Genomic DNA, 12500 nt, shown 5'->3' on the forward strand with positions numbered 1-12500 from the left:
TATATACAATATCATATTGTTTATAAAATTCAAGTAAGAAATACCTACCACTCTGACTAGTATTAGAGAAAACTTTCAAATCGAATATGTATGGATTTTCAATCCTTATCTCAACAAGAGAATTGCGCTTGTCTACACTGACTCTTCTGATGGTGCCATTCTGAAATTCTGACCAATAAATAAACCCATTGTAGAAGGCCAGGCCATAGGGATGATTTAAAGCATCCCCTCGCAGTATAACCTGTAATGAGACATTTGGTTACATACATGTCATTCATATGCACAACAAAAGAATCACTGAGGATACAGTAAAAATGACAGAAAGAGGTACAGCATTCATAGACTTGAAAAAATATGATAGCATTAAAGCATTAGGACATGAAAAAACATCATTCGTACAGTATGAAAATGAGACAAACAAACCCTAACCTCACAACCTTACGGACAACCAGATACCTTACCTCTCTGTTCTTCCCATCTAAACCAATTCTTTCAATTCTATTGTGGAAACCATCACACCAGTAGAGATGTCGCTCTTTAAAGTCTATCGTTAAGCCATTTGGCCACTGCAGTCCTGTTGTTACGAATGGTTCTCTGTGTGTGCCATCCATCCACGCTCGCTCAATTAATCCGTCCCCACCGGGAGGGACACCAGAGATTGTAAACTGCCACACAGTCCAGTACATGTAGCCTTCTGCTGGATTCAGAACTATGGCTCTGGCATTTGTTAAATTCCCATGCAGCAGCATTTTCCTCTTTTCTGGATTCTTCATCGAACACACAAATATTGAAGATACTCCCTATGAAAAAATAAGAAAAGGATAGAGATTGACCTGCTAATCATATATTTCTGCAGTGTACTTTTTTTGCAATATCAAATGTTATCAAATTATATACTGTAATAATAGGTTCTGAGTACAGATTTACTACCTCATCTGTCCAGTATAAGTTTCGTCCCATCCAGTCCACAGCCAGCCCTTCTACATTTAGCAAGGCAGAGGTGACAACTGATTCTTTCTTGGTTCCATCAAGAGACTGCCTCTCTATTACAAATCTTAAAGAAAGAAAGAAGGAAAAGGTAAACATATATCAACAAACTGTCACAGACATTAAATACTGTATTTTTATTGAAACACAAACAAGATATCTTGATTCTATGAAGGCCTCCTCTACCATTTCATCATGAGGAATGTCAAAATGAAGGATGATTACAGGTTCAACATTTGAAAGTCAGAGTTATTGTTGATCTATTATTATTATCATATAGGCTACCAATGCTTCTCCATAGAGTAAAAGTACATAAAGGTAAAAACAATGTATAAAGCACAAGATACCAAGTAACAACTGTAAAACACTGTTAAGAGGCACTGAGAAAACAGCTGGGAAAAGAATAACTGATATCATTGGATATTTTAGTAATGGTTTACTGTTAGTGACATGTTTTAGTTTATCTTCCATATAACAACATATCTTTCCACTTTGTGGTAATACAGCTTACTCTGCAAAAATAACCAAGCTAACATGAACTAATGCAAGTAAAGCTTACATAATTTGTAACTGTAAAATAAAATCATGCCTAACTCCTTTTCTTCTTAACCTTCACACTGCAGTTTTTCCTTTGATTGTTACCCATTATAATCAATAAAAACACTTTAGACATATATCATTCCTACTTGCCCATTTGGTAATCTCATTTTGAACAATATATTTATTAAAAGTATACCTTCAGGTGAGATCTGAAGAATTGAGATACAACTTTTAAATGATCTTTTATATGTGTGTGAGAGAAAGTATGGGAGAATGAGATAATGTGTAAGAGAGTGAGGGAATGAAAAGATAAGAGAAAAGTAAACTAAAGTGTGTAAAATTGTGAGAAGCTGAACAAAAGTAAGAGACTGAGCAAAATTGAGAGGAAAACAATGAGAGAGACTGTAAGACCAATACAAATAGACAGAGAAGGGTGTCAAAGTCCATAGAAGATACAGAATAAATGTAAGGATGGTAAAAGTTAAGGATTCATATAATTCAACTTCATTGCCTGCAAGATCACTCAAATGGAATCTAGTAACGTTGTGGGGTAATTCACTTGCAGCTACACAAGATTTTCTTAACAACTAAAGTAATGATCAAAAGTAACTGGGAACAAATGTGTCAACCTGTTCATGGTTTGGAAAATTGTTAATGAACCTCATAGACTTATATACACTCACATTGCAATTCAGAGCTACTGTTCTTCCCTCCTCATTTTGTTTAATCTAATTGCAAACAGACGTAACTTCTTCCAACTTTGACATGACTTTCGTTATTTATATTTACATTCAAGGAGAAAGGAATTTTGAGACACAGCTTGTTCTGTCAGGCAATGAGAATGCAAATATGAGCAGTTTGACCGCATTTTGGAGGCTGTAATCCTATTTTTTCTTATCAGTCATGAATGATTCTTTAGTACACCATTCATTAACCCACTTACGACGGGGGCATTCCAGCCTTGAATGTCCCAATGCCGGGGCGTTCAAATTATTAGGCCTAAATCAATTGAATGGCTGGCACAATACTGTGCCGCCCGGCCACTGGGCTTTTGAATGCGCGGTACATTACTGTACCACCCGTCCAGAGAGGGTTAATATGTCTTGACCAACATATTGAAATTTGAAGTGATTGTACCAAATAGATTTTGTTGCCAATTTTTTTTCTTCATAAGGACTTTCAGGCCTTTTAGGTCCATGTTTATTTAATAAATTGTTTAAACTAAACCACAATCTTGCAAGACGCTTATTATATCCTTTTCTTCAAGTGAAAGAATTATGAAGACTTTACTTTGTTGACCTGGGAATATTTTTCACATTTTTAGAAAAGAAACAGCCCATATCTATACACTTACCGCTTTCAAACTCCTTTCTTAAAAATATGATTGGTAAAAGAGTTTCTTTTATTTTTTTAGATATTGCCATACAAATAGGTTTTAACCCATTGGCCGCGGTATTTTTAAATAAGTTTATAAAGCCTTGTGTCGGTATTATCATATATGGTGTGGCCCATCCGCATCTAGGCCTATTGCTTGCCTTGACAGCAAATGACGCCAACCACAACCAATGGGTTAAGATTAAGAAAATCAACATGACCTCATTCTATATGGTCTTAGCAGCAACCCAAAAGATAGCAGGGTGCTAGTAGAGCAATGGTAAGCAACAAAATGCCACACATCTATTTTTGAATGGTTCCCTTGCAAGAGACAAACAAATTAGTAAAAATAATCATAATTCTCATTCAATAAGTACATCAACATTTCAGTATATCAAAACACTTGGAATGTACGTTGCAACAGATATCCAATTTGCATGAATGTTGATTAGCTGGATTATAAGCCACAATTTCACCAATGTACAGCCCTTTACAGGTTATCCCGCTGTGGAAAGGTGTCACAATGCAGGGCACCCTGATGTAAATAATGATAGTGGTCATGGTATTATTGATACTGAGGAAATGTGGTGTATTGCATTTCTTTACTGGATGTGCAGGCAGAGCAAGAAGAGAAAGATGACACAGCCCATGTGCAGTATCTGCAATGTATCCTTGTGCCACTGCGGCAGTTTTGTGCTGTGGGTCTCTCAGCCATTAGCAAAAGTCTCTGTCCTTTTCCCCATTTTTATTCATGTTTCTTTGTTAAGGATGGTTATTTCTTTTGTATCTATTCATGGTGATAAAAAGAAATACATTTTTTTTATCACACTGAGTATAAAAAACATGAGATAAAATAGACTTTATACTACCCTTTTATTCTATTAAAACATTGCTAAAGCCCATTAGATCACACATATAAGCCTCACAATATAGTTAGAAAAAAGGTTCTGTCACAGTGTAAAAATCATAATGAGTTGATATAGACTCTATACTATAATTTTATTCAATTGCAATATTGATAATGCCTGTAACATCACACATATAAGCCTCACAATTTAGTAAAACAAAAAAAAAGACAAAAATAAAAAGAAGTGTTTAAAAGAGAGCACAAAAAGGTCACAATATGTAGCATGTTGCTCTCTTATTCTGGAATAAAACCTGTTTTGAGTGCCACACAGGCTGCACTTGTGCCTGTCTTGGTATCACAGCAGCACAAAAAATTATAATCATTTTTAATATGAAGTTTGATGAGTAATTAATCTTATGAGGTATTTTAACAATGCATGGAAATACAATATCTGCCTTTAGTTTCCAAGCCCTTCTATTAAGGAATCACAAAAAATAAGACACACACACACACACACACACACACACACACACACACACACACACACACACACACACACACACACACACACACACACACACACACACACACACACACACACACACACACACACACACACACACACACACACACACACACACACACACACACACACACACACACACACACACACACATATATATCTCTTATATCTAACTCTAAGGACAAACTTTCAAAAAGTTCCAAACATCATGACTTGCCCTAACCCTCTCTGGACGGGTGGTACACTACGGTACTGCGCATTCTAGGCCCGGCGTCATTTATTTAACTGATTTAGGCCTATGCGTTCGAAAGCCCCGGCATTGTAACATGCAAGGCTGGAATGCCCCCGTCATGAGTGGGTTAACTGTGTTTTATCATACCTTTATTCATATTCATGAAAAACTATTTGGATCTTACAACCCTCAAGACACACCAGATTCCTGCAACAAATCTCATTGACAAAAAAAGGAAGCCCATGACATCAAGCAAACATCTATCAACATTACATTTCTGGTCAATACAACATTTCTGCCTGGTCTTGAATATACAAACTGCCAGTATGCAGGACTGGAGGGGGTCTGGGGAGAAGGGGTAGGGGAAGGGATGGTGGGTGTTTGCGGAAAAATTATGGCAGAATTAGTGGTTCATATGCACTTCTTCCTATCAACACCAAAAACAGAGGTAAGAACCATATCTATGGTAAGTGTGGCTTGAGGAAACAGTACCCGATTTATCAGTTTACAATACATTACAGGAAAATAGCACCCCCAGCTATTGACATCACATCATCATAGTGTATGGAACTCTAATTATAAAATGCAACAAGGCACAGTTGCACAGGACTTAAGGGTAAATACTTGCCCATGAACCTGTGAAGTCTTTATGCTATCACCAAAGGGTGAATATTTCTTTCATTATAAAGTTCATTTAACCCATTCACGCCGGGGCGGAATTTCGCCTACTCCCGATAACGCCGGGAAGATTTCAAGCGCGCAACCGTTCGTGCCAGGGTGTTTTCCCGCTGCGCGCGGTCGCTCTGACGCTCGCAGAGCGTTTTTCACCCACCCTATCCTTATGGTTTGCGTGATTGCGTCTAAAGTGTAATCATGTGTAGAAAGTAGTGCTATGTTCAGAGGATGTATATCAGTCGAAAAAGATGTTATAGCACTGTTTTTTTAGTGTTATTCTATTGAACTTTTTCCATATTCTTTACTCCTATGTTGTAATACCAATGGGAAGTGGAAGCATTCTTCTAGTGAGGTAACAAACATAGTTTTTTTTTTCAATTTTTTTTTTCTTCCTAAACGAAAAGAAAGAGAATATGAACAACCATACATGTGCATACAAGTGAATGCAAGTAACAGCAATGTTTTTTCAAGTGTCATTTTCTTTTAGTGGGGCAACAAAAAGATATTATATAATTTTTTTTTTTTTTTTTTTTTTATTCCTCGGCCAATTACAATTGATTTTACGATAGTCTTTCGACTCAGATCATCATATTCAACAAATCAGAAACAGAAATCACCATGCCGTAATCAAGATTACGTATGTACCTGAGACGTCATTCATATTACGTTATATCCCATTTTCTACTATTTAGAAGGATAAACTAAAGTAGCTAAGACAAATCAAGTATGAAAATCGAATTGTACTAAGAATAATCTATCATTCTAATGCGGACGTTTCAGCACGTCGCTACTGGCCTCCCGGCGCGCGGGCCGAAAATGTAGCACGTGCCAGGACGTCACCCGGGTCCGGGGCTTTTTTCGACCACGTGTCAGCACGTCAACCGGCGCGAATGGGTTAAAAAGGAAAATATATTTGTTTGTTCTGGAAGCCTTGTTCTAAATCATGAATTGTATTTTTATGTTTAGACTATAAAAGAATAGAAGTAATATGAAACCTGTGTTGGTGGCTCTAACGATTAATATAACATATAATATGATCTATCAGTCAATTGGATGTCTAAATGAGACAAAACACAAAAACAGATAATTGTTGTTAATGCATTGCCAACTGAGCTGTTTTGGCTCCAAATGGTCAAAACACCAGGATATTTCAAACACAGGAGCCTAACGCTTCAGGCTATTCGCCCACTCTGGCCATGGCCAAGCACTATGTGCCCAATCCCCCAGTGTGCCAGCCAAAAGGACAGCCATGACAAAATATCTCATCCCCAATGGCTGGTCCTGCCACCAGTCGACCAGCATTAACGGGTTAATACCATTCAATCATATCTATCCCAAACTTTTAGATCTATATTTGCATAACAAATGCTGAGAGGAAAATGAACAAATAAGGAATATTGCAATATGAAAGAAAAAGCAAGGAAAAAGAAATATTCTTCAATTAACCCATTTACGCTGGGGCTATTTCGGCTCTAAATGGTCAGAATCAGTATGCTATATCACATATATTTTTCAATACAATCTTCTTTTCATTAATTTCAATTAAGGCCACTAGACTTATCACACCCACTTATCAATACTTACATGGCTTCCTTACGCATATACTTAAAATTATCTAGCTATATATCTAAATATCAAGATCTATCTATAATTTGAATCAATATATTCTTTTCCATTTACAAATTCATATCTATCAGTGTATCTATATTAATTCACATATCTACAAATACATACATATGAATATATATCAATTCATACATCTATGTCTATTCATATTCTAATATCCATTCATATATTCTGACTCATTTGAATATGTAATGTCCATCTAAATTATTCATGTATATTTATTTATGCATGCAAAAAATCACTTTTCCTGCTAAAGTCCTGTTGACCTATTTGCTATAAAAAATTAAAAAAAATCCCTATAGAGAGTATCTATTCACCTGCCTAGAAAATGCAATCCACAATGACTGCATGTTGAACAGCCCCAATGCTCTATTTATTTTACTTTTGACATACTTAAATCCAATGTGAGCACTACAAACAAGGACACAGATGCAAAGCCCATCTACAATCAGCATCAATTGCCTTTGTAGTCCATAGCAAAACAATATCATTAACTTCATTGGATATTTTTAAAATCTTTATAAAACTGGTAGCCTAAGTATCAGCATGAGCAGCTCATGGACTCGATTGTTTCCCCATACAAAGGATTTACTTTTTGTAAATCTAACAGGGTATCATTTATCTTTCCTTCTGTGTACATTCTTTCTAAAATTAGAATACCTTTGTTTCACTGATCATCAAATAATTTCAACGGAGAATTGCATACTTAGCCCAATGGCACCAAGCTGTCTGTGGGTTGCATTCCAGAGATTTAATTTATGTTGCTGGCTATTGTCTCAGCTTTTCATTTATTCCTTTGGTTGTTTCCTAGGTGCTCCAGTTGTTATATATGATTCTGTGCCTTACTATGCCTAGCTGTACATATTAGCCATTTTAGTAATTATATAATTTTTTTTATTAGTTCATTTCATAGTCTAGACATTATAGAAGAGATGATATCTTTGAATTATGTGTTTATCTTTGAATTATGTGTTTATCTTTGAATTATGTGTTTATCAAAGTTATCATAGATTTTTGTAAGTCTTGTTGGAATTCTATTATGAAATGTAAAATGATAATGGATCTAAATTTAAATAAAAAATAATAAAAGTAAATATCATTTTTCATATTGGTAGCGACTCAGGCTGAGGGTAGTGATTGAATGTGTGTAAAAGTGAGTGTACGTAATATCTTGACATACACAAATACACACACATTCTGATTTAGCAAGCCTTCTCAGCATAAAAAACACACTGAGAGTTGTCTTTGTTGCACACTTGCACTTGCACACACAGACACAGTTGGAGACTTGGCAGGTGTCTAACTGCATCAAAATCAAACAGAGAATATTCTTTGTTACTTTCTTCTAGTGATGAGCCTTTGTCACTCGTCTCCATGGCATAAACATAATCAATGTCCTTGCCAGAGAACAGATCAAAGAAACTAGGGCATGGTGGAGTGTAATGGGTATCTGGTCAAAAGCTACCTTGGGCGATTGGTAAGAGGTCATTCATGTTTCTTTTTTAACATAAGCAGCAACACAAGCAATAGGAAGCCAGTGAGAGGGCTCAGGAGAAGCTAAAGTCAGGGGGAGGGAGAGGGCTGGAGCGATTCAGAGCTACTATGCATCATCTTATTTTTTTTCTGCCAGTTCAGGAGAGGGGTAAGCAAGAGAGGATAAATCTGATGACATACACATGAAGAAAAGTTTCACTATATAAAACCTTCAGTTTCTATATGTATATACATTTTTTTAATTTTCTATTGTAAATATAAATATCATCAGTGTTACTGTAATAAAAAAATCTGCCACCAAAAACATGGAGTAATCACAGAGACTTAAAAGGAATATATTTCTGACCCACACTCAATTATACATGTATGAATTCAGGCTCATAGTAGAGTATACATGCATCCTGGCTTCTATGAATTATTTGGTCGTACTCATGGCGATAAATGGCAAAAATTAACCCATTAGCAGCGGATGGCATGATTTGGTGCAAAGGCAGAGTCGGTGATAGACGCGGATGGCACCATGCCAGACATGTAATTCAGCTATCCTACTGCACAGACCTTTTTTTAATACCGCGACCAATGGGTTAAGCACCACAAAACAATTTTTTGTCCTCTATAGCAAGATAAACATACATAGGAATTTTGATATATGGGTTTGAACTCCATAGTATATGTTGTCTATAGCAATATATAGAATTTTTTGGGTTGAATGCTTTATGTATCATTTTCATATCTAAATAACTGTTGAATTCTTTATGTTAAAATATTATATTCCAGTTCCTTTTACTTGAGTTTTTACCTTTCCCTTGGGTAATATCAAAAACTATTTGTCCTTGAACTTATGAATATCAAAATTTATAAAACTGAATATTAGAATATAATTATGACACGAGTAGAACATTTTGTGATCTAATCTACTTAACTCTACAGAGTAACAGATTAAGAATTTATTTTTAAATAGAAAAAGAAACAAATCATGATGAATAACTTCACATGACAAGAAATGTAATAAATATTCTAGTATTGTAATTTCCCTCAGAATTCAGGGATTTCTCAAAAACTATCACACTCAACTCATTAACTTCTAGAGCATGAGCATTTGGCCTTGTTCATTCCTGACAGTAACAAAATAAACCCTATCAATTCTAAAGCATATTGCTTCTATCTAGATGATGACCTTATTAAGTGTACCTTTGGATATCAGCATAGTAAATAAACTGCGTCCTGACGTCATAGTCCAGCGTCGTCGGTCTTGTAAGGGACGTGATGGGCACCATGACCTCGAACGAACCCGGTACATCTAGCGCAACCCCTTTGATCATTCCAGGCCGACCCTTAGCATAGATCAGGAAGGCTTCATGTTGATGTGCTGAAAGGCAAATAACTGTAAGTGATATCACAATAACCTTGGGTATCATAGAGCAAAATAATATTATAATAATGATCAGAGACTTTAACTTCTAATATTACATACAGTCTGTGCTCTGTATATATGAAAGAAGATAAATATTTTAATTCTACATCTTGCAGAGCAATGTATATAGGTATAGGTATATATGTATATATGTAATATATACATATACATGTATATATGTAATTTGTTATTACAGATCTCACTCACTCACTCACTCACTCTCAAATATAAATACAAATACAAACACATAAACAAACACAAACATACATACTTTTTTTTATATCTTTTCATATATGCACAGGTATCCCCTGCTTTTATAAAGTGATCTTTACACCCCTTCCCTTTTGCAAGTCATAAAACCAGTGCCTTTCCTAGGAACTACACTCAGCAGCTTGGTAATCTCAATCTGCAATAATGTGAACTGTGTTTATGAACATTCATATCAAGTTTCATTCTATTTTGCATCCTAGGTGTCAGGAAAGCCAACTATCATATAAGAGTGTTATGCTTAACGTAAACTAGACATAGCTTAGTGTTTTGAACTCGGTGAATGAAAAAGGCATCATTCATGCACTGAAGCTCTCTGCATCTATCATATGTATTATCCACACACACACAAAAAGTAATTTTCAAAGTTCATAAAGATCTTGTTGTTCTGCTAGTTGTAAACTAGTATATTCTATTAAGCACCCAGTAGAGGATAAAATGGAGAGTGTAACACATGAAATGAATGGTCTGAGAATACTAAAGAAAAAAATTACAATATAAATTGATGGTAACTCATTCTTAGTTTTACAGTATATGAGCCTATAAAAGTTTTCACCAGATGCACTATGTTAATAAACATTTATATAAACATATACATATGTGTGTGTGTGTGTGTGTGTGTGTGTGTGTGTGTGTGTGTGTACATATACATATACATATACATATACATATACATATACACACACACACACACACACACACACACACACACACACACACACATATATATATATATATATATATATATATATATATATATATATATATATATACATATATATATATATAATATATACATATATATGTATATATATATAACATATATATATATATATATATATATATATATATATATATACATATAAACATTCATCACATTTTTATTTCATTCCTTCTTCTACTGAAAATACTATACATGGATATGTAAAATACTGACAATATAAAGTATATATCAAATGTAAACTCCTATAACTCAAAGAAGATTCACTGATTAAAGTTTATCAATATACAATTACATCAAATTTTATTTAAAATAAAAAGGAATATCAAGTTTCACCTGGATGCATCACATCCCCATGCATCAAGTTTTATCAAATATAAATACCAACATATATCTATATATTTATATATCAATATGTTTATATATATACACATATATAAATACATATACATATATATATATATATATATATATATATATATATATATATATATATATATATATATATATATATATATATATATATATATATATATATATATGTATATATATGTATATATATGTATATATATGTATATATATGTATATATATATATATATATATATATATATATATATATATATATATATATATATATATATATATATACATACATATATATACATATATATATATATATATATATATATATATATATATATATATATATATATATATATATATGTATAAATACACATATATATGCATATACATAAATAGATACATATATACATATATGTATATATATACAAATATATGTATATATACGTATATACATATATGTATACATATATGTAAATATATGTACATATATGTATACATATATGTAAATATATGTACATATATACATATATGTATATATATACAAATATATGTATACATATATATAAATAAATGTACATATATACATATATGTATATATATATATATATATATATATATATATATATATATATATATATATATATATATATACAAATATATGTATACATATATATAAATATATGTACATATATACATAAATATATGTACATATAATATATAAATATATGTACATATATACATAAATATATGTACATATAATATATATATATATATATATATATATATATATATATATATATATATATATATATATATATATATATATATATATATATATATATATACATATAAATACATGTATGTATATATGTATGTATATATGTATGTATATATGTATGTATGAATGTATGTATGAATGTATATATTTATGTATGTATGTATGAATGTATGTATGTATGTATGTACGTACACATGTATGTGTATGTGTATATGTGTATATGTGTATATATGTATGTATGTATGTATGTATGTATGTATGTATGTATGTATGTATGTATGTATGTATGTATGTACGATACATGTATGTATTTGTATATGTGTGTGTGTGTGTGTGTGTGTGTGTGTGTGTGTGTGTGTGTGTGTGTGTGTGTGTGTGTGTGTGTGTGTGTGTGTGTGTGTGTGTGTGTGTGTGTGTGTGTGTGTGTACATATATACACATACATACGCACATATATATAATCATACATATACCTAAATATATACACACATATTATGTATACATATTATTATTCATTACACATAATTACACATACATTCACACCATTTTCTTGAACCTCCCCCTCCCACTTCTGTCCATAAACAGCAACGGGACTTGGGACCCGTTATGTGTGGTTATGAGGCTTTCAAAAAGGTATGAATGCTAGAACACGATACAG

The 12500-nt window shown here is 33.0% G+C and overlaps 1 protein-coding gene across 2 annotated transcripts in view; it reads right to left on the reverse strand.

The window, feature by feature from the left end:
- The window catches only part of LRP1 (LDL receptor protein 1), a 246404-nt gene that overhangs the window by 93262 nt on the left and 140642 nt on the right, over window positions 1-12500 (reverse strand). For both annotated transcript variants that reach the window (XM_086534677.1, XM_086534678.1), the window contains 4 exons: window positions 9490-9667; window positions 931-1054; window positions 462-800; window positions 49-241 (listed from right to left, as the gene is read on the reverse strand). In XM_086534677.1, coding sequence (XP_086390803.1) covers window positions 49-241; window positions 462-800; window positions 931-1054; window positions 9490-9667 — 834 coding nt within the window. The remainder of the gene's footprint in view (window positions 1-48; window positions 242-461; window positions 801-930; window positions 1055-9489; window positions 9668-12500) is intronic.

The sequence above is a fragment of the Penaeus japonicus genome, unplaced genomic scaffold (assembly GCF_977035675.1).
Source record: "Penaeus japonicus unplaced genomic scaffold, GWHDUDI00000001_assembly GWHDUDI00000042, whole genome shotgun sequence".
NCBI classification, from domain to species: Eukaryota; Metazoa; Arthropoda; class Malacostraca; order Decapoda; family Penaeidae; genus Penaeus; species Penaeus japonicus.